The sequence below is a fragment of the Corvus moneduloides genome, chromosome 30 (genome assembly GCF_009650955.1).
Source record: "Corvus moneduloides isolate bCorMon1 chromosome 30, bCorMon1.pri, whole genome shotgun sequence".
Classification (NCBI taxonomy): domain Eukaryota; kingdom Metazoa; phylum Chordata; class Aves; order Passeriformes; family Corvidae; genus Corvus; species Corvus moneduloides.
In genome coordinates this window covers 2,327,603-2,348,085 of record NC_045505.1, presented here as the reverse complement: position 1 = coordinate 2,348,085, position 20,483 = coordinate 2,327,603, and the positions used below count along the sequence as shown (strand labels likewise).

Below are 20,483 nucleotides of genomic sequence, written 5' to 3'. Positions count from 1 at the left end.
GTAACTGGTGCTGTTTTGAGGGTGTGATGGATGATTTCAGGCGTGTAACTGGTGCTGTTTTGAGGGTGTGATGGATGATTTCAGGCGTGTAACTGGTGCTGTTTTGGGGGTGTGATGGATGATTTCAGGCGTGTAACTGGTGCTGGTTTTTGGGTGTAATGCACAATTTCAGGCGTGTAACTGGTGCTGTTTCAGTGTCCCCTGGGGGCTGGGGTTTCACCCCTCAGGGTGGGAGGTCGTGCAGGGAATGTCTTCACTCCGGACCCCTTCTCCAGGTGTCAGGGAGAGGCGCCTGTAGCACCTCAGAGTCTCTCCAGAGGTGTGGAATTTACAGGAATCTCTTTTCCCGGCCGATGGGGGAGGCTCTGCAGGCCGAGGATATTTGGTGGCAAATCCCCCTCGGTAGCAGGGACCAGGCCCTGCCCAGTGCTGTCCCTGCCAGCCCAGTGACTGAGCCATGTCCCTTTGTGTCCCCACAGCTGCTGTGACCCCGTGCACCTCCCCGCGGGTGCCCCAGGCCGTCCCCATGGACCTGCGGATCGGGCAGCGCGTGGTCAAGCCCCAGGACACGGCCCTGCTGGCCCTGAAGCAGCAGCAGCTGCAGCACCAGCTCTTCCTGGCCAGCCTGCACCAGCAGCAAGTGGAGCAGCTCGCCCACCAGCACGTCAGGGTACGCGACAGGGCAAGGGGGGCCCACACCCCACTTTTGGCACAGTTTGGGGCAGGACGGGGCACTTTGGAGGGTGAATTTTGCCCCCAGAGCGCACAGTGGTGCCAGAATTAGGGCTGGCTTTGAGTTCCTGTCTCTGGGCAGGGATTCAGAGGAAGAGGCTGGAAATCCCAATGCCAAGATAGCATTCCCAGGTGAATTCCTGCTTCTCCCTGAGCTGGAACATCTGGAGGGGTTTCCAGCCAGCCCGGAGACCTCTCTGACGCAACGAAGCTGCTTAGGGAGGCAGGTGGGGGGGTTGTATCTGAATTCCGGGCCAAATCCCGGTCCTGCCAAGGCCCGCGGGAGGGCTGGAGCCTCCCGGGTGTCCAACCGCGCTCCAGAGCGGCTGCACGGGACCCTGCGGGCCGGGAGCTGCCCCTCCTGGGCCGCCGCTGCTGCTCTGCCCCGGCGCGGCCGAGCCACGGGCACTCGGCTTGTCTGGGAGGTGTCACCGAGCTCCGGTGCCACCCGCAGCTCCTGCCCCGCGCAGGAATTCGCTGCCGGATTTCGCTGTCGGATTTCGCTGTCACAAAAAAAAACCACGCAGCGGGATTTAGCGGGGACGGCTCCTCCGGGAGCCTTTGGAGGGAGGAAGGTGGGAGGACACGCCCAGGGAGTTGTGACCGTGCCCAGGGAGTTGTGACCGTGCCCAGTGACCATCTTCAGGCACCGAGATCCCCCTGCCCGTCCCCAGGGCCGCTCCGGGCTCAGGGCAGGGGTCAGTTCCATGGATCAGCTGGGATTTCCCTGCTATCATAGATTTTTTTCCCCCGCTTTTTGTACTCAACAAAGGTTTTTATTTTTTTGCTGCGTTGCAACACGGCCCAGCTACAGCGGTGTCCAAACACCCTGAGAGGAGGCAGCGAGTGGGAACAGACAGGTTTTGAGTTTTACCGTGTCCCCGGGGAGAATAAAGCGTCCCTGGTGACCAAAACGCATCCGATTTGTTGTGATGGAACAACTTCACACCTTCCCGTCAGCCAGAGTGACACAGGGGACTGTCCCAGACGTGCTCTGTCACCATGTCCCCTTGCCTTGGGCGGGGAGGGCTCAGAGGGCTCCGGCCGGGGCTGGGGGGTCCCGTGCCCATGTCCTTGTCCCCCGCAGGTGGCCATGGAGTCCCCGCACCGCGAGGCTGAGCCGGGGCAGCAGGAGCAGGAGCTGCGGCAGATCCTCAACAAGGACAAGAGCAAGCGGAGTAAGGGCTCCCTGCGCCCGGGGCGGGGCAGAGGGGCTTTGGGGAGGGGCTCGGGGGGTTCTGCCCTTACCCAGACCAAGCTCTGTCTTCCTGTGGGGGAAAGGGGTGGGAGAGCATCCGCAGAGCTGGGCTGCAGACCCCGCTGGGACCCCCAGGCTGGGTTACGGACCCCATTGAGGTGACAGACCCCTCTAGGACCCCCGGGATGCGTTTGCAGCCCCCCGGCCTGGGTTTTTAGACCCCATCCATCCGTCAGACCCCGCTGGGACCCCCGGCCTGGGTGCGGCCCCCGCCCAGCCGCGGTCTCCCGGCGCCCTCTGGTGCCGGCGCTGGAGGAGCTGCCGGGGTCTCGCTCCCAATTTTGGGATGCGCGGGGCTCCACATCGCACTTAATTAATGATTCATTAATTAATTAACTGTGCTCGGATGCTGGCACAGATCCGTGGAGCATCCCCGCTGTAACCACGGAGCATCCCTGCTGCAACAGACAGATCGGGAGTGGGATGGAAATGGGCCCAGCTGTGCCCTCAGGGGGTCTCCAGCCATCCTGGTGTCACTCCTGGAGCCCTGGGGTGGGGATCGTGCCCGCAGGGACCCTTCGGAGCGGCTCTGAGCCCCGTGGGGTCACTGTGGTCACTGTGGTCACTGTGCAGGTGCTGTGGCCAGCACGGTGGTGAAGCAGAAGTTGGCCGAGGTCATCCTGAAGAAGCAACAGGCGGCTCTGGAGAGGACCAGCAACGCCCCCCCTGCAGCCCTGCCCTACAGGTAAAGCACTGTCCCTCTGGCCCTGAGCAGGACGTGGGACCCCCGAGGCTCAGGGACAGCTGGGAAGGGGCTCCGGCTTCTCCCCGCAGGTCTCTGGAGCCTCTGGACCCCGAGGGCCCCTCCCCTCCCATGCTCAGCACCTTCCTGCCCCCCGTGCCCAGCACTTCTCTCGACCCTCCCGAGCATTTTCCGCTGCGGAAAACAGGTAAGGCCTCGGGAATGTCCCCACGTCCCTGGTCCCTGGCCGGAGCTGAGGACTGGCCCCACGGAGCCCGTCCAGGCAGGGCCAGGACTCACCCCCTGTCCCCGGCAGCGTCCGAGCCCAACCTGAAGGTTCGCTGCAAGCCCAGGAAGTGCCTGGACCGGCGCAAGAACCCCCTGACGCGCAAGGAGAGCGCTCCCCCCTCGCTGAAGAGGCGCCCGCCCGAGGCCATCGGTGAGGGCTCTGCTGGACGGGGCCGGGCTGGGGCAGCTCCAGCTTGCCCAGGCTCCTGTGGCACCTCTGCTTGGGGACCGTGTCCCCGGGGTTTGATGTGTCCTCCCCCGCGGACGGGGCCATGGAGTGTGGGATGGGTGAGCCGGGAGGTGTTGGTGCAGCTGCTCCCGCTGCTTTTGGGCCCCAGGGTGGCCCTACAGGGCTGGGAGTGCCCCAGGCCCGGTGTGGAGGTGGCTGCTCAGGGTTCCCACCATGGAGTGGTGCCTCCCACGCTGCAGCTCCAAGGGGGATTCGGCCCCAGGAGGGTGGGGGGCAGCAGCTGGACAGCAGTGAGGGGCTGGGTGGGGGCTGTGCCCTCACTCCGTGTCTGTCCCCTCCCAGACTCGTCCCCCAGCAGCAGCAGCACCCCCGTGTCCGGCTGCAGCTCTCCCAACGACAGCCTGCCCGCCGAGCACGGAGCTCTGCCCACGGCCCCCGGTGTGGCCCACGAGGTGAGCTCCGGTGGCTTTGGGGCCCTGGTGTCCCCTCTGGGCTCAGGGGGAGGACACGACCCCGGCCCTGAACCCCCTTCCCTGCTCTCCCTGCACCCGGGATGCCCCTCGATTCTCTGCCCCCGGATGCTCTTCCCGGCCCGGCGCTGCTCCAACACCCACCAGGGTGCATTTCCCCTCTCCCACTGGTGTCCTGTCCCCACGGGTGTCCCCAGGGCTGTCCCTGATGTCCCCTGCCCTGGTCCCTGTCTGGGAGCAGGGCACCGATGGCTCGTGTTTGGTGCAGACGCCCCTGGCCCAGCGGCTGATGATGCAGGAGAGCTCCCTGGCCCAGTTTGCCCTGCAGAGCGCGGCCTCCCTGCCGGCCATCACCCTGGGCCTGCCGGCCACCACCAGTGCCAGGGTAGGTGGCCGGGTTGTACCCCCAGCACCGGGCAGAGGGGCCTTGTGGGGCTTTCCTTTGGGTTTGGGCTTCCTGGCGCTGCCCGTGGGCACGGTGGGGACAATCCTGTGGCCTTCCGGTGCCGTGTCCCTGTGCCTGACCCTGTCCCCGTCCCCGCAGGGCGAGGCCGAGCGCCGGGCCCTGCCCAGCCTGGCTCACCGGGTGCCGGTGCTCAACGGGCCGGTGCTGCAGGGCACACATTCGCCCGTCTTCATCCCGGCCAGCCTGGAGCAGCATGAGGCCAGCAGCCCCCTGTCCCCTCGGCTGCAGCCCGTCATCATCCTCGAGCCCTCGGTCACCCACGCTCCGCTGGTGGCGGGTGAGTGTCCGGCTCGGGGACGTGGGGACAGCTGCGCTGGGCGTCACCTCTGCCACCCCTTACCTGTCCCTGCTCTCCCCTCCAGTGCCGGGCCTGGGGACGGTCCCCTTCTCCTTCACGCCCTCCCTCATCTCTGCGGAGCGCCTGTCCCTGCCCGGCCACCACAAACCGCTGGGCAGGACCCGCTCGGAGCCGCTGCCGCAGAGCCCCAAGGCCATCCAGCAGCACCTGGTGTTCCAGCAGCACCACGCGCACTTCCTCGAGCGGCTCAAGCAGCAGACGCACCTGGGCAAGGTGAGGCCCGGCCTGGGCGTGGGGGTGGCACTGAGGGGTGCGGGGTGGCCTTGCCGCCGCTGGACAGCGACTGCCAGGTGTCCCGGGGGAGGTGGCACAGAGTCACAGAGGGCAGAGCTCAGGTTCTCGGCTCCCTCCTGCTCCTGCCTGAGATGTCCTGTCCCCCACCCCGGCCTGGCCTGTCCCCTGCCACCGCCCCCTGCTCATTTGTCCCCTTGGCTGCAGCGCATGGCCAAGTCCAGCGAGAAGCCCCGGCTGCGGCAGATCCCATCCTCGGAGGACATGGAGGCCGAGGGGACGCTCCCGGAGGCCGCAGCCGAGGGCGGGGACCCCACCAGGACACGCGTGGAGCCCCCCCGGCCCAGCAGCAGCGGGAAGGAGCCCGAGAGGACGCAGAAGATGGGGCAGCCCCAGGAGGAGCTGGTCCTGCAGCAGGTACAGGAGGGATGGGGAGCCCTGGGGAGGGGTGGGGACTCGGGGACCGCATCTGAGCCTGCCTGGATCCCGGGGCAGCTCACGGGGACAGGGGCAGAGCTGCGGCCACCGCTGGTGTCAGCACAGCTGGGCATTGTCCCCACATTGCTGAACATTGTCCCCAAATTCCCGGACTTTGTCCCTGACATCGCTGCTGTCGCTGCAGGGCTGAGCCGGCAGGGAGCAGCAGATGCTGGGACAGTCCTGCCCTGTCCTGCCCTGCCCTGCCCTGCCCTGTCCCAGCTCCGAGCAGCCGCTGGATCCAGCTCTGGACGCGCCGAGCAGGGCTCTGTCCCCTGTCCCCAGTCCCCTGTCCCGACCCCTCACGGTGTCCTGTGTCCCCAGGCCTTTCTGTGGGACTCCTTCCAGCGGGTGCAGCAGCAGCTCCTCAAGCGCCAGACCTTGGCCGACCCCCCCGTGGTCCCTCCCGGCCACACCGGGCACCGGCCGCTCTCCAGGGCCCAGTCGTCCCCGGCCACGGCCACCGTGTCCCTCCCTGCCCAGGACACCAAGGCGCTGTCCCTGCCCGTGCAGGAGCAGCCGCCCAAGCCACACTTCACCACAGGTACGGCCGGGCCTGGGGGCTGTCACAGCTGGGCTGGGGACAGGAGGGGTCGTGGGAATGTCCCAAGGCAGCTCCACATCGATTCTGGTCACTCCCGGACTCTTGGGAGCACCAGGAGAGAGCCAGGGGGGGCCCTTCTCCTGATCTCGGGTGGCTTTTCCAGGCAGGGTTTGCCCGCCTGGCCCCGTGGCTGCATCCCTGGGCCACCTCTCCTGGGAATGCAAGGCAGGATGTGCTTCCAGCAGCTTGGGGAGAGAGGCCACAGGGATTTAGGGCAGAATCTCCCAGGTCTGGGGCAGAATCTCCCATGGTTTGAGGGAGGTTTTAGTCAATATTTGGGGGTGTTTGGGGTCTTGGAGCCCCTGCCGAGGAGCTGAGGGAGCAGCTCTGCAGCTCTGGCGGTGCCTGGCAGGGCTGGTTTACGACTCGGTGATGCTGAAGCACCAATGCTCCTGCGGGGACAACAGCAACCACCCCGAGCACGCCGGGAGGATCCAGAGCATCTGGTCCCGGCTGCAGGAGCGGGGCCTGCGCAGCCGCTGCGAGGTGAGCTGGGAGGGGGCTGGCCCCGCCTGCATCCCTCCCGATCCCGCCCCTCATCCCTCCCGATCCCGCCCCTCATCCCTCCCGATCCCGCCCCTCATCGCTCCCGATCCCACCCCTCATCGCTCCCTCATCGCTCCCACCCCTCATCCCTCCCGATCCCACCCCATCCCTCATCGCTCCCACCCCTCATCCCTCCCGACCCTACCCCATCCCTGCTGCCCCCACCTCTCCTCTCCCCGTTTTTCGCCATTTCCTTGGTGATTCCCGTGCCTGGTTGGAGCGTCCTGGTCTCACCACCTGGGACGGCAGCAGTGCCGGCCCTGCTGGAAGCTGGGCCCAGGGAGAGGCTGATCCCCCCAAACCAGGGCCTTTTGCCAGCTCAGTGCCAGTTCCAGTCTGGTAAAACCCTGCCCTGGTCCGGCTGGGCTGGCTGGCTGCGGGGAGGGGGTGCTGGCAGCTCCTTCCTGGTCCCTGACCGTAATTTGGGGGTGCTCAACTTCCAATCCGAGGGGTCCTGACCCTTTGCAGCTGCCCGCCACACGAGCTGCGGCTGCACGGGGACAGCAGGACGGGCCACCCTCGCCCCCGGGGGCTGGCACACACCGGGGGGAAGCCCCTGCGTGTCCCCCCCGGTCACAGCCGTGTCCCACAGTGCCTGCGGGGCCGCAAGGCCACCCTGGAGGAGCTGCAGTGCGTCCACAGCGAGCGCCACGTGCTCCTCTACGGCACCAACCCCCTCAACCGCCTCAAACTGGACAACGGGAAGCTGGCAGGTGGGTCCCCATCCCGCCATCCCCCGGCCCTGCTCACCCTCAGCCCTGGGAACAGCTCCCAGCAGCTCCCCTGGACGCTGGGCCCAGCCTGGCATCCCCAGCCCCATTTTCCCAGCCCTGAGGTCCCCACTGTCCCCTCTCTCCGCAGGGATCTTGTCCCAGAGGACATTCGTGATGCTGCCCTGCGGAGGGGTGGGGGTGAGTGCTCCATCCCTGCCCCGGGTTTTGGGAGGGGTGGGGGTCAGGGCTCCATCCCTGCCCTGGGTTTTGGGAGGGGTGGGGGTCAGGGCTTCACCCCTGCTCTGGGTTTTGGGGCAGGGCTGTTCCTTTTTGGCCCCACCGGGGGTCTCAGAGCAGCTCCCGAAGCCTCCAGGCTGCCTAGGTGGGGGGGTTGATGGAGGTGTTGGATCAGAGCTGCTCCCGGTCCTTGGAAGGTCTGAGCATCCCACTCTGGAAGGGGATCCTTGATCCAGAGCTCCCTGAGCCATTCCCAGGGCATCAGGAGGGGCTGGCAGGACGGGGGTCCCCACTGAGGGAGGGCAGCGGTGACATGGGGACAGCAGCTCGTCCCTTCTCCCCAGCGCTTCCGAGGCCTCTCCGTTCCCGGCTTTCCCTCCTGGTTTCTCTGCATTCACTGCCTTCTCCTCTCTTCCTCTCCCTGTCCCTGTCCTCTCTCTCTCTCTCTCTCTTTCAGGAAGGGGCTCCCTCGGTGCCTTCCTGCTGCCTCTTCTGGTTCTGCTCCTCTCCTTGCCCCCCGTGCTGGGCACCAGCTCTGCTTTCCCTGCTCTGCCTCCCCTTCCCTGCTCTGCCCCCGCCCGTTCCCGGGGCTGGAGCTGCCCCCTCTGGGCACGGGGAGCTCACACATGGCCCCGACCAGAAGAGACTTTGAGTTTTCCGGCTCTGACGTGGTGCTGATCAAACCAAGATGTTTGGTTAAACACTAAAATAAGATAAAGAAGGTAAAGGAGGGGGCTGGGCTGGGGCTGTGGCAGGAGGAGGATGTGGGGTGGCCCAGTGGCACCCAATGGCACAGGACACCAACCCCTGACGGGTGAGGCTGCGACTGAGATGTCCCCTGGTGCTGTGGCCCCAGCTGAGCAGTGTCCCCCCTTCCAGGTGGACAGTGACACCATCTGGAACGAGCTGCACTCGTCCAACGCTGCCCGCTGGGCCGCTGGCAGTGTCACCGAGCTGGCCTTCAAGGTGGCCACCAGGGAGCTGAAGGTAGGTGGTGGCTTGGGGGGGTCCCAGGGCTGCGTGCTGCTGGGGATGCGGCGCGTGTGTGACCCTGGCGGTGGCAGCTCTGACCCCTGACCTTTGCTCTGTCCCCAGAACGGCTTCGCCGTGGTGCGGCCGCCCGGACACCACGCCGATCCTTCCACGGCCATGTAAGGCCCCTCCCCGAGGCACCTGGGCAGCCCCAAAAGCAGCTCCTTGGCTCAAAACCAGCCCCCAAATAACCCCCCCGGGAGCCATCCCTGCCCAGGCCCCGGGGGAAGGGAAGGGGGCTCGGGAAGGGCCCCGGAGGTGACTCCCACCCCTCTTCCCAGGGGATTCTGCTTCTTCAACTCGGTGGCCATCGCTGCCAGGCAGCTGCAGCAGAAGGGGAAACTCAGCAAGATCCTCATTGTGGACTGGGTGAGTACTGTCCCCTGTCCCCAGCACATCCCTGCCCTCCCCAGGACATCCCCAGGAGCCGTGCCCGCTCCTGCTCCTTGTGGGAGCGTGGCTGGAACCCCCCGGCGTTGTGGGGCTGGGGGAGCAGGAGCAGATCCTGGGCTGGGGGACCCAGACCCGCCTGGTTTTGGCCACGTGAGGCTCTGGGGCCACCCTGCAGCTGCCAAAATCCTGTCCCAACGCCCTCCCTGCAGGACGTCCACCACGGCAATGGGACCCAGCAGATTTTCTACAGGGACCCCGAGGTTCTCTACATCTCCCTGCACCGCCACGACGACGGGAATTTCTTCCCGGGCAGCGGAGCCGCCGATGAGGTGAGAGGGGGCTCTGGGGATCAAGGGGACAGCAGGACACAAGGGGCTGAGCAGGGGCAGTGCCCTGGGGGCTCGCTTCTCATCCCTCACCCTGCCTGGGCCACCCGGCTCCGGCTGCGGATCCCAGCACAGGGATGGAGACTAATGGAAATGGCAGGGAAATTCCACTGGTTCTGGCATTGCTGGGCACTGGGCAGGGGGCCAGGACCCCCAGCCTGCTTCCCGTGGCACGGGACAGGGGCTGGGACCCCCACCTGCCTCCCCCAGGCCTGGCAATGCCAGAGCCAGGCCCTTCCCTCCATCCCTGCGGACACATCCCGGCCTCACCCCTGTCCTTGCTCCCTCACAGGTGGGCGCTGGCCCCGGCGAGGGCTTCAATGTCAACGTGGCCTGGGCTGGAGGGCTCGACCCCCCCATGGGGGACCCCGAGTACCTGGCTGCCTTCAGGTATTGTCCCCACATCCCCCCTGCCCGTGTCCCGTGCTCCAGGTGGGGCTGACCCCACTCCTTATCCCCCTTTTCCCCCTCAGGACCGTGGTGATGCCGATCGCCCACGAGTTCTGCCCCGACGTGGTGCTGGTGTCGGCCGGGTTCGACGCGGCCGAGGGCCACCCGCCCCCCTTGGGTGGCTACAAAGTCTCTGCCAAGTGTAAGGAGGTGGCTCGGGGCGGGATGTCCCCCGCTGGGGACGACCCTCGGGGGTGGCCACTCCAGGGGGAACCACAGGAGATTTTGAGGGCTGGATTTGGGCAGGGGGAGGTGACGTTGCTGGGGTTGTCCCGCAGGTTTTGGCTACATGACCAAGCAGCTGATGAGCCTGGCGGGGGGGGCCGTGGTGCTGGCGCTGGAGGGGGGCCACGACCTCACGGCCATTTGTGATGCGTCCGAGGCCTGCGTGTCCGCCCTGCTGGGCCACGAGGTGAGAGCCGGGGCTGGACTGGCACTGCCCGGTGCCACCGCCGCAGCCCGGGCACAGCCCCCCGTGACCCCCCTGTCCCCCACAGCCGGAGCCGCTCCCGGAGGAGAGCATGAGGCAGAAGCCCAACGCCAACGCCGTGCGCTCCCTGGAAGCTGTGATCCAGGTCCAGAGTGAGTGTCCTGGGAACGGGGGCTGGGGGCGCATTGGAAGGGACCTTAAACGTCCTCACTGGGCATCAAAGGTCCTGGGGGGGATGGGTCCCCATCATCCTCCTCCTCACAGCAAAGGGGGCCCAGGTGTGCATTCACTGCAAGGGGAGCCCAGAAACCTGGGCCATTCCTGTCCTGGGCCATTCCTGTCCTGGGACACCCCTGTCCTGGGCCATTCCTGTCCTGGGCTATCCCTGTCCTGAGACACCCCTGTCCTGGGCCATCCCTGTCCTGGGCCATCCCTGTCCTGGGCCATCCCTGTACTAGGATACTCCTGTCCTGGGCTATGCCTGTCCTGGGCTACCCCCTATACTAGGACACTCTTGTCCTGGGCCACCCCTGTCCTGGGCCACCCCTGTCCTGGGCTACTCCTGTCCTGGGCTACTCCTGTCCTGGGCCATCCCTGTCCTGGGCCATCCCTGTCCTGGGCCACCCCCATCCTGGTGTCCCGCAGCCCCCGATGTCCCTCCCACAGGTAAATACTGGGTGGCCGTGCAGCGCTTCGCCTCCAAGCTGGGCTGCTCCTTCCTCGAGGCTCAGCACCACGAGGCCGACGAGGTGGAGACGGTCACGGCCCTGGCGTCCCTCTCGGTGGCCGTGATGGTGGAGAAGAGGTGACATTCCCGGGGTTCTCCCGCGCCGGGGGTCGCTGTTGGGGGGTGGCAGCAGGGCAGGGCAGTGTCCCCCTGCCCTGGGTGAGGTTCTGGAGCTCAGGTCCTGGATGGGCTCCTGGGAAACCCGTGCTGGGCTCTTCCCAAATGAAAACCAGACCAAATCCTCCTGCCGGGGGGCTGGGGGGTGTCAGCTCCTGCCAGCAGGGTCCCCTCCTGTCCCCTCCCTTTTGTCACCGTCCCTGGGTCCCCTCAGGAGCGGGATGTGTCCCACGGGCCTCTCACGGGTCCCGTTCCCGTCGCAGGGCACAGGAGGAGCCGATGGAGCAGGAGGAGCCCATGAACCAGTGACAGGGACGGTCCCCGGGCGTGGCCGGAGCCCCGCGAGGATCCCGGTTCCCGTTTGTCCCCCTCGCTCCCGAGGCGCGGCCCTGGACGGGCCTGGACTCCTGGAAGGGACATTCCCGCATCCAGCGGTGCGGCACCATGGAGAGCCCCGAGCCCGGACCGTGCCCACAGCCCCCCACCCAATTTTGGGACCCGGAACCCCTCGGAGGAGGGGGTGAAACCCCCCAGCCCTGCGGCACAGACCCCTTGCTCCCGGGAAGGGACGGACATTGGGATGGACGCTCGGACCACTCATGGGACGGCTCCCAGAGCCCCCCCCCCGTGCCTGGGAGGAGCATCCCGGGGTTTGCTCGGGGGTTTGGGATCTCCGTGCCCCTGGCTCCCCTTGCCCTGCTGGGGCCCAGGGACGGAGCGGCAGCCACAGGGGCCGGGGGCTCGTTGGGCACGGGAGGGTTCGGAGCATCCCGAGGAAAGTTGGGAGCATCCCGAGGAAAGCTCGGAGCATCCCGAGGAAAGTTGGGAGCATCCCCGGCGAAGGAAGAGCGCGGCCGGAGTGTGGGCAGTGCCCGGGGGGGCCCCTCCGGCCCTCCCTGCCCACTGCCCCCAGCGCGGCCCCCGGGCCCGGGGCTCTCATTTGCACTATGGACCCTGGCAGCGCTAATGTGAACGCGTCTCCTCTTCCCGGGGGAATTCCGGGAACAATCCCCCCTTGCCTTGAGCCCTTTCCAGCGCCCTGAGGCGCTGCCTGGGTGTCGGTCCCTGCAGTCCCAGCCCCTCCGCGTTCCTGTCGCCCCCTGAGCCCCCTCCCCAGCCGAGGTTCCACAGTCCCCGCTGGGCTCTGCTGGCTCCCCCAGGGATGCCCGAAGCCCCTCGGTCCCGTCCCCGTCCCTGTCCTGGGGTGACAGGGGCAGAGCCAGAGCCTCCGAACCGAGGGCTCCATCCCCGTTCGCCTTTCCCCGTTTCCCGCAGCCCCAGGGCCCCGCCCCGAGAGCCTTCCCTGCATCCCGAGGGTGTTCCCACAAGGAGCGGGCCCTGCCGGGGTGTCCCGGGGCTGGGCTGGGCTCTGGGGACGGAGGGGACACGGGCCTGGCTGAGCTGGGGGTGGAGACAGCTCCGGCTGCGGCAGCGGGAGGAGATTTTGTAAAAAAAACAAAACAAAAACAAAAACAAAGGAGAAATTGAAAAAGAAAAAAAGCCTTCGGAGGAATCAAAGCCTTCGTGTGTCCCGGGCCGGGGGTCCCATGGGGGATCCCGGGGTGGGGGTCCTGGCAAGGGATGGGGCAGGGGATGGAGGGACCCCCCGAACTCCCACCTGCTGGATTTTAGCCGGAGGAATCCACCACGCACGGACTTTTTGGGGGCTTTTTCCCCCCAAAAAAAGGGGGTCAGAAGGGTTGTTAGGATGTTTCGCTCATTTTAAGGGGTTTTTGCCCATTTTAAGTCAATACAGGGATTTAAAAAAAAAAACCAAGATGCAGCAAAATATTTGAAAATATTTTTTTTAATATATTTTACCTTTTTAAAAAAATTTTTTTGGTTTGAAACCGGAGTCTCACTCCACAGATGGGTCTTTGCCCTTTAATTATTATTTTTTGAAAGAAGATTTTAAGTTCCGAAGGTGATTTCATTTCTCAGCTGTAAAATCCCTCCCGTGCGGCGCTGAACGAAGCCGCCACAGCCCCGTTTTTAACGGAGTTTCTGATTTTTTTTAAGCACCTCCAAATTTTCTGGAAGGCTGCAGTCAACTGCCCGGAGCAGGGAATCCACTCCCACTGCATGTAAAAATTGGGAATTGGCTGGAAAGAGTCACTCTGGGCCTTCCTGTGGCTCCGTGGATTCTCTGATCACAACTGAACTCCTCTCCCATGGAGTATTTGGGGGCTCAGGCCCATTGCAGCCTCCCTGAGAGGGATTTTTCCCCCTTTTTCTGCCATAACAGGCAAAAAAACCCCCAAACCCTGATTTTCTTTTGCCTGATTCCAATAAAAGCGGCGCAGCCGAGGGAGGTGCAGGGGGGACCCGGCAGCGCCATTTCCGTAGGAAACACAAGGATTGAACCCTGGAAAAGTCCCCCGAGCTTTATTGGGGTTGTTTTGGGCACCCCCAACACCTCCATCGTCCCTGCATCCCCTGCCCTCTCCGCGCCCCCAAAACAGCCCAAACCCCCTCAGAATTCCCAAGACGGCCCCAAAATCCCCCATTCCCGCCGGGTCCGTGTCCAGCCTCCACTTCTGATAAATTCAGAGGAATTGCGTGGTTCCACCAGGGCGTTTTCGAGGCCCATCCGTGAGGCAGGAGTGGCTGGGGGGTGCCTCAGGGGGTTCATGAGCCCCTAGATGCCCCCAAATCCTTGCCATGCTCCTCCATGGGAACACAGTCCATGGGAACGTCCCGGCGCAGACCCTTCGGAGCGGGATAAAAGCACAGGGACCCCCGAGGTCCTTGGAGCCAGCGCGGGGGGCTCCAGCCCTTCCCTCGTCCCGGAGAAATTGTCCTGCCCGGTCCCGGCCAGAGGCAGCTCCAGGAGGCTCCGGGAAGGACTCGGCTTCCCGGCAGTCCCGGAGGAGGAAACCGGGATCATTCCTTACCTGTGAGCCCACAATAAATTACAGCCCCCAGAGTTCCTCCGGCAGCTCCGAACCAGCTCCTCCCAACCCAAACCAGCTCCTGCTGCAGCTCCCTCGGGCCCATTCCCAACGTTCAAGGGCTGTCAGGGGCTTTGGGGGTCGTTCCCTCCTCTCTCCGGGGAGGCTCCTGGGGTTTTTCGGGTGCTGGAGCCGCTTCCACCGAGGCGGAGACCTGGGGGGAGACAGCAGGGTCAGGTTGGGCTCAGCCCAGCTTCCCAAAATCCTGCAAACCCATCCCCTGTGGAGCCAGCGGGGAAGAGCTGCCCTCGGCCGCTGCCTCCAGAGCTTCGCCTTCCCGGATTTCCCTGGAGCCGCAAGGGATGTGCCTGGAAACACCCCCACACCTGAGCCCAGGAATTAAAAAACCCAAAATCCCAGATTCTCCTGCCGATCTGATCTCTGGGAGCCCCTTGGGAGCCCTCCCGGAGCCGGGGCCGTGCAGGGATGGCGGATCGGGAGCCAGGCTGGAGGATGGAGCAGGGAATCGGCTCCTGGGAGAGCTCAGGAACGGCTCCAGCAGCTCAGGGGGCACGAGGGGATCGATCCCTGCGGGGCAACGGCTTCGCCTTCCCAGCCTTGGTGCTCCCGGCGCCCCCGGCGCTCCGGGCTCATCCCATCCCCTCCCGCTTTGTCCCCGGCCATTTCCTCGCGCAGTCGCCGAGACCTTTCCCTCTGGAGAGGGATAAATCGAACTCTCCAGGAATTCACCCCCGGGAAGGGCTGAGGCAATGCCGGGGATGGGGGACAGAGGGGAAAATGCCCCAAAGGCTGATGTGTCCCAAGGCTGAGCCCGTGGGATCGACGATGGGCACATCCAGGGGCAGCCAAAATGGCCAGGCAGCACCATCTCAGCCCAGCCCATGGAAAAATGGATCAGCTCCCCTCGCTCCCTGAGCCCAGCGAAGTCTGATCCCAAAAAACGCACTCCCGGCGGGATTTCAGCGGCTGCCGAGGGCTGCGGGAGCCTCCGGAGGGTTGGACAAGGTTTAACACCAAAAAAGCCCTCAGAGGGGGATTTCAGGGCTGCCCGAGGGCTGCGGGAGCCTCCGGAGGAGCCCAGCCCTGCAGGATTTGGGATGGAGAAGCCCACGGAGCTCCCCGAGCCCATCCTCCCTGCAGCATCCCCACCTCTGTCCCCAGGAACGGGAATTGATGCCGGGCACGGGCGCTCCCGAGCGTTCCCGCAGCTCCCGCTCCCCCTCAGCTCCCGGGTGTCTTCCCTGACAGCCGGGATGAAAAACGGGCTCGTTCCAGAGGCATTCCCGGGGCCGAGGCAGCTCCAGCGAGCTCCGGCTCCTTGCAGGGGCCATAAACCCGGAGACATTTCCACGTTCCCGAGGGCCAGATCCGTGATTTTATGTCTGGATTAATTTTAACTAATCCTGAGCAGTGCAGGGACCCTGCCGTGGAGAGCAGCTCGCTCTCCCTGGGTGGTTTTTTCCTCTTTTTAATGAAAACATGGAGGTTTTTGCTGGAAAAATGAATCCAGCAGCTCCGGTTGTGCCTTTGACAATTCCCTGCGAGTAGCCCGGGATTTTGGGAATGTCCCACATCCCTCATCCAGGGCGGCTCCTCCTGCCCCTCCAACATCTCCCCGTCCATCCCGAGTGGAAACGGCAGCTCTGGGAAGAGCAGCTTTGGGGGAACCCTCTGGCCTCCAAACCTGCTCCGTGCCAGGAGCCAATCCCAGGAGCACCGACTCACCCGGGAACAGATTTACTGGGATTTGGGCAGCTCCTCACCTCTCCTGGGAACTCAGCCCCAAAGTGGGGGTCCCGGACCACCCTGGCCAGTTTAACCAGGGGCTGGATCCAGTTCTAAGGGACTGATTCGGGGCGGGAAGGGATCCCTGCTTTCCTGCCGGCTGCAGAGGGATCTGGGAGCAGCTTTTAAAGCAGCTCGAGATGGATTTCCTGAGCTGGGAAATAGGGAACAGGGAGTAGGGAACAGGGAACAGGGATGGGAGCTGTTCCCGAGCTCCCCCAGTGCCCCGGAGCAGCGAGGGGTGTTTATAAATAAAAGCAAATGAAGCAGCCGCCAGACAAAGCCGATTCCAGGCGAGAGCAACAGTCCCCAAAGGGAAGATTTATCCAAGGTCTTTCAGGAGAGACAATTAAGTGAGGGCAACTCGAGAGAGGCGATAAATCCAGGGAGACAAATGAAGGGCAAGGAACATCAGCCCTCGCGGCTCCGCCAGCCGCTCCCCCCAGCAGTTCCAGCTTCCAGCCTCATTTTCTCCTCCAGCGGGGAAAGAAACCATTTTAATGTGCTCAAGACTCTGCCGAGAAAAGCTGAGCTGGGGGGGGACTTCAAACGTGATTTCTGTTGCCTGAGGGCTCCATCCCTCTTTCCCCGGCTGATGTCTCCCGGTTAACGAGGGCACATCCACATCCAGCTATTCCAGCCCCCTTTGATATTTAATAGCCCGAGTTCCGCTATCCAGGGGCTGCTTTCCATTAGGAAATCCCAGCCCCGTTGCGAGCGCCGGGTTCGTTCCCTCCCGGGAGCCTTCCCAGCCCGGCACCGCTTCCCCCACGGCCCTTCCCTGGTTTTGGGGCTTTGCTGGGAGAATCCCCGTCCCTTCCCCTCCCGGCCCAGCTGCGATTGTTCACCGGGACCCGAAAACGCTGCAGGTTGGCCCAGGGAGGGGGATTCCCTCCCCAGCTGGAGGATGGAAGCACGGAGCCACTCGGGATCAATTTTAACGGGAATGATGGTCCCGCTGCGCTCACGGGAGCTCTCCAGAGTGACTGAAGGGTCTTTAATCCCTCTGTTTATCTCGGGAGCACAGCTCCTGCCAAGAACTCGGCTTAAATAAACAGCTCTGGGAGTCAGTGACGGCTGCGGAGCCGCGTCGGGTTCTGCACGCAGAGGGAGCAAAAACGGGTCTGGGGGTGCCGGGGAGGGGGCTCAGCCTCCCCCACCTCCCCAGGGCAAAGGGATTTCAGTCAGGCTTTGCAAAATTCGGGATGAAGCCATGCCAAGCAGCTTCCCTCTCCTTTGGGAGCACCTCCAGAACACCCCCAAAACTGGAGAATCCAGCCCGAAACTGCCAAACCCAAAAGGGGGTGCCCAGAAGAGGGTGAGGGGTCCAGGGAGTCACGGGGAGCTCAGCATCTCCACTGGTCCTGGAGGATTTTGGGCATCCCAAAGCGAGGACAAGGGGCCACACGCTCCTCCTCTGGCCGGCCCCAAGGGGAGGTGACCCTGGTGTCACCCAGCGAAGGGCAGCTCCCGGCAAGGACAGGATTTAATGTCTGAAACAGCCCCCAAATATTGAGATCTATACATTAATTTAGCAAAGTGCCAGATTTCCTGCTGGTTAGGAGGGATCGGGCTGGGAAAGGGAGTTTCAAGGTGGCCCATCCTCGAACGAAATCCCCTGGGAGATGCTCAACCCCTGAGCCAGTTCTGGCACCTCCACGGCCTCGAATTCGGGGCAGTTCAGTGCTCGAGGAGAGCCAGGAGGAGCCCTAGTGCTGTCTGGGGGACAGCGGGGCCTCTCGGGAGCTGGGCTCCCATGAGGCGTCCCTGGAGCTCCCAGCTTGGGAATGCCCTCTGGAATTTTCTGCTCCTGCTCTGCGGGAAGTGCCAGCGCGTCGCCGACTCCTCTCCTCCTGTTCCTGACTCCTCCCGGCCCTAAACCCCTGAAAATTGGATTATTCCCCTCTCAGCGTCCTGAAGGACACTCGGGGGGTGGCTGGATGGAGCTGAGTCCATCCGACTTCCCCATGCAGTGCAGAATTCCCGCGGATCCAACGCGATCACGGATCCCATCCTGTCTGCAGCGCTCCAGGAGAGGAACAGGGGGCAGCCGGGCAGGCTGGAGGACATGAGGCCACCCCAGGGCAGGGTGGGTTTGACTCCTCAGCAGCCCCAGCACGGCCAGGACGGAGTTTGGGAATAAATCAGATTTTTAAAACCCCCTTTTAAACCCTTCCTGCCGCTGCTCTGGAGCAGACCCTGCTGAGTGGGATCAGCTCGGAAACCACCACCTCCTCCCGCTCCGGGGTCCGGTAGGACAAATCCCTCGTCCCTGAAGCGCCGAGCGGGGATCGAGCCGCGGGGACACGGCGGTGTCCCGGCCATACGTACCCGGCTCAGTGGGACGCCGACATAGACCAGGCGCCCTCCATCCTCCATACGGAGAAGGCGTAGCTGAGCCGCTCGTGGGCCAGGAAGTTGCAGCTGGTGGCGACCTTGTGGTCCAGCTCGTCGCTCTGCAGCACCTGGCACAGGAAGTCGATGTAGCGGGCGGCCAACTTGAGCGTCTGGATCTTGCTGAGCTTGTCCGAGGGCAGCGTGGGGATGATCTTGCGCAGCTCCGCGAAGGCGTCGTTGAGGGACTGGGTGCGCTGGCGCTCGCGCACGTTGGCGATGACGCGCTGGGCGTGGGCGTCCTCGGGGGGCTGCGGGGCCGGGCTGCGCCGGCTGCGCTTGCCCTGCGGCGAGGGGGCTCCGCCGGGGCCCTGCCCGCGCTTGCGGCCGCTCTTCTTGGGCAGCCGCTCGGCCTCGTCCTCGCTGGTGGCCGCGCTGCCCTCGGGGGACTCCGGGGAAAGGTTTTCCTCCTTCATCTCCTCGGCTCCCTGGGCTGCGGAGGAGCCGGCGGTGGCTCCCGAGGCACGGCCCGGAGCATTCGCCCTCGGGGCTCCCCGGGCGCCCCAAGCCCCGCAGAGCCCTTCCAAGGAGCTCCTTGGCTTTTCCTTTGGGCCAGGAGAGGAGGGCGCTGGGATGACTTCGGGAACGGCTCCTGCTGATAGGGCGAGCGGGGCGGGGGCGGACCAGGCGCAGACCAATGCAGGGGAGCGCCAGCGGCTCTGGAGCTTATGGGTTCCAGATTTCCTCTCTCCCTCCCCACCACCACCCCGAGCCCTCAGGCGCAGATGCTCCGGCTGCCGCCCGGATGTCGGGGGACGTTCCCGGTGCCAAGGGAGCCCCAGCCATGGAGCTCAGCGGTGCCTTTTGGGGGGGGGTTGGGCCTTTTTTTAGATTATTTTTCAACCCAGTTGACCCCACAAAGAAATATCCCCTTGTCTGGGGTGGAGGAGGAGACTTTCACCTGTGAGGGATGTGGAGCCACAGGGGCTGCAATGAGCGATTCAGGAACTCCCAAAATCCAAAGGAAGAAGCAACCAAAGGGAGATCGGCATCCGTAGGGCTCTTGAGGAGTGGCTTCAGCCAAAATGAGCTTGAGTTTGTGTCCATTTGTCCATCCACCAGGCCATCCCTTCATCCATCCATCCATCCATCCATCCATCCATCCGTCCATCCATCCATCTGTCCATCCCTTCATCCATCTATCCATCCATCCCTCCCTCCCTCCCTCCCTCCCCTGCCTCCATTCCCAACATCCCACATCACCCTCATCACCCTCACCCATCACCAAATCCCTGTCAAGTAAATCCAGCAGCTCCTGGATGGAAGGGGAAGGGGAAGGGGAAGGGGAAGGGGAAGGGGAAGGGGAAGGGGAAGGGGAAGGGGAAGGGGAAGGGGAAGGGGAAGGGGAAGGGGAAGGGCAGGACCTCTCTGCTCTCTGGGGCTGAGAATCCCCTGGGAGGGTGGGATTGGGGCCGGATCTGGGGCTCCAGCAGTGCTGCCGAGGGCTGGGGAGCTGCCACCAGCTCCAGCTGAGGCTCAGGCTGTGCCTGGCCTTTATTCCTTAATTAATTCTTTTTTTATTGTTTTCCTTTTAAAAGAAAATAAAATTGTATTGAATTTCGCCGAGAGAGCGGTTCTGGTCGGGGGAGGGGAGGTTTGGGATCGGGGCTGGGATCCCGGAGCAAAGGGAGGAACACAATGAGCTTTGAAGTGCAGGAAGGAGCAGCCCCACACCCCAAGGGGCTTTTGTCCCCGCATTTGGAGGGTTTGCAGCTTCTCCCTCAAACATTTCAATTTGTTCTTTCAGTGAGTGTTTTTTCGGGAGGATGTTCATCCAAACTTCTCATGGAAAGGTCACGAGGCACCAAAGTGGTTTCAATAACTCCTCCAGCTCGCTGGGGGTTTTTCTGGTGCTGCTTTTGACACATCAGGGAAAATTTCAGGCCTTAAAGGAAAAAAACCAACTCAGCCAAGGCCAGCTCACTTGACTCAGGGAGAAGTCACCAGATGGGAGATTTGAATTCCCAATTCCCACCAATTCCCGACCCCTCTGGACACGTCCCCTCCTGGTTTTCCCCCAGCCCCTCACATCCATCACCCCTCAGGAAGCTTTTGGGGGGGTCTTCAGGGGAATTTCCTCCCAGGGGACAAGGGACAGGACAGCAGGAAACAGCCTCGAGTGGTGCCACCAAAGGTTTAGGTTGGATATGGGGAAAATTCCTCCTGGGAAAGGCTGTCCAGCCCAGGGCAGGGGAGGAGTCCCCATCCCTGGGGGGATTTAAAAGTGGAGGTGGCACTTGGGGACATGCTCGGGGTGGCCTTGGCAGTGCCAGGGAAGCGTTTGATGCCTTCAGCGGGTTTGGTTTTGTTTTGCTTTGTTTGGTTTTTTTTTTTTCTCCAAGCTCCTTTTCTTTGTTCCAGAGGACAAAAATAATCCCCGTTTCATCCCGCGTGAAAATAAAACCAAAAAAAAATGAGGATAACGCTGATAAATGGGGAACATGAAAGGGAGCCAGGAATAGCCGCTGCCCCTGGAGGCCGGGAAGCGCCTTGGGACCCGCAGGTTTTTCCAGTTACGGCGGCCTCGAGTGGAAACAGCTGCGGGGCGGCCAAAAACGCGGAGCATCCGCGCCGCGTGTGGTTGCCGTGGCAACCGCGGGGAATT

General features: G+C 63.8%; 2 protein-coding genes across 9 annotated transcripts in view; one reads left to right on the top strand and one right to left on the bottom strand.

Annotated features, from left to right (window-relative positions):
- Nucleotides 1-11,598, top strand: part of HDAC7 (histone deacetylase 7) — a 55,708-nt gene extending 44,110 nt beyond the window's left edge. For all 8 annotated transcript variants that reach the window (XM_032094004.1, XM_032094005.1, XM_032094007.1 and 5 more), the window contains exons 2-25: nucleotides 480-670; nucleotides 1,820-1,910; nucleotides 2,564-2,675; nucleotides 2,765-2,880; nucleotides 2,989-3,111; nucleotides 3,493-3,602; nucleotides 3,862-4,005; nucleotides 4,165-4,363; nucleotides 4,449-4,657; nucleotides 4,883-5,092; nucleotides 5,477-5,696; nucleotides 6,109-6,242; nucleotides 6,895-7,015; nucleotides 7,164-7,213; nucleotides 8,132-8,239; nucleotides 8,348-8,403; nucleotides 8,566-8,653; nucleotides 8,887-9,006; nucleotides 9,356-9,453; nucleotides 9,537-9,655; nucleotides 9,792-9,925; nucleotides 10,011-10,095; nucleotides 10,610-10,748; nucleotides 11,051-11,598. In XM_032094004.1, coding sequence (XP_031949895.1) covers nucleotides 480-670; nucleotides 1,820-1,910; nucleotides 2,564-2,675; nucleotides 2,765-2,880; nucleotides 2,989-3,111; nucleotides 3,493-3,602; nucleotides 3,862-4,005; nucleotides 4,165-4,363; nucleotides 4,449-4,657; nucleotides 4,883-5,092; nucleotides 5,477-5,696; nucleotides 6,109-6,242; nucleotides 6,895-7,015; nucleotides 7,164-7,213; nucleotides 8,132-8,239; nucleotides 8,348-8,403; nucleotides 8,566-8,653; nucleotides 8,887-9,006; nucleotides 9,356-9,453; nucleotides 9,537-9,655; nucleotides 9,792-9,925; nucleotides 10,011-10,095; nucleotides 10,610-10,748; nucleotides 11,051-11,096 — 3,023 coding nt within the window. In that variant the 3' untranslated portion in view covers nucleotides 11,097-11,598. The remainder of the gene's footprint in view (nucleotides 1-479; nucleotides 671-1,819; nucleotides 1,911-2,563; nucleotides 2,676-2,764; nucleotides 2,881-2,988; nucleotides 3,112-3,492; nucleotides 3,603-3,861; nucleotides 4,006-4,164; nucleotides 4,364-4,448; nucleotides 4,658-4,882; nucleotides 5,093-5,476; nucleotides 5,697-6,108; nucleotides 6,243-6,894; nucleotides 7,016-7,163; nucleotides 7,214-8,131; nucleotides 8,240-8,347; nucleotides 8,404-8,565; nucleotides 8,654-8,886; nucleotides 9,007-9,355; nucleotides 9,454-9,536; nucleotides 9,656-9,791; nucleotides 9,926-10,010; nucleotides 10,096-10,609; nucleotides 10,749-11,050) is intronic.
- Nucleotides 11,599-13,858: 2,260 nt separating this feature from the next.
- Nucleotides 13,859-18,695, bottom strand: LOC116436712 (twist-related protein 2-like). Its single transcript, XM_032094011.1, has 2 exons — nucleotides 17,816-18,695; nucleotides 13,859-13,892 (listed from the first exon to the last, which is right to left on the bottom strand). The coding sequence occupies exon 1, from the start codon at nucleotides 18,292-18,294 to the stop codon at nucleotides 17,821-17,823; it is 474 nt and encodes a 157-aa protein (XP_031949902.1). The 5' UTR covers nucleotides 18,295-18,695; the 3' UTR covers nucleotides 13,859-13,892; nucleotides 17,816-17,820.
- Between the last annotated feature and the right edge of the window lie 1,788 nt (nucleotides 18,696-20,483).

What these genes read in the sequence shown, in the direction of transcription:
- LOC116436712 (XM_032094011.1), bottom strand. Translation starts at nt 18,294, where the DNA reads ATGAAGGAGGAAAACCTTTCCCCGGAGTCCCCCGAGGGCAGCGCGGCC.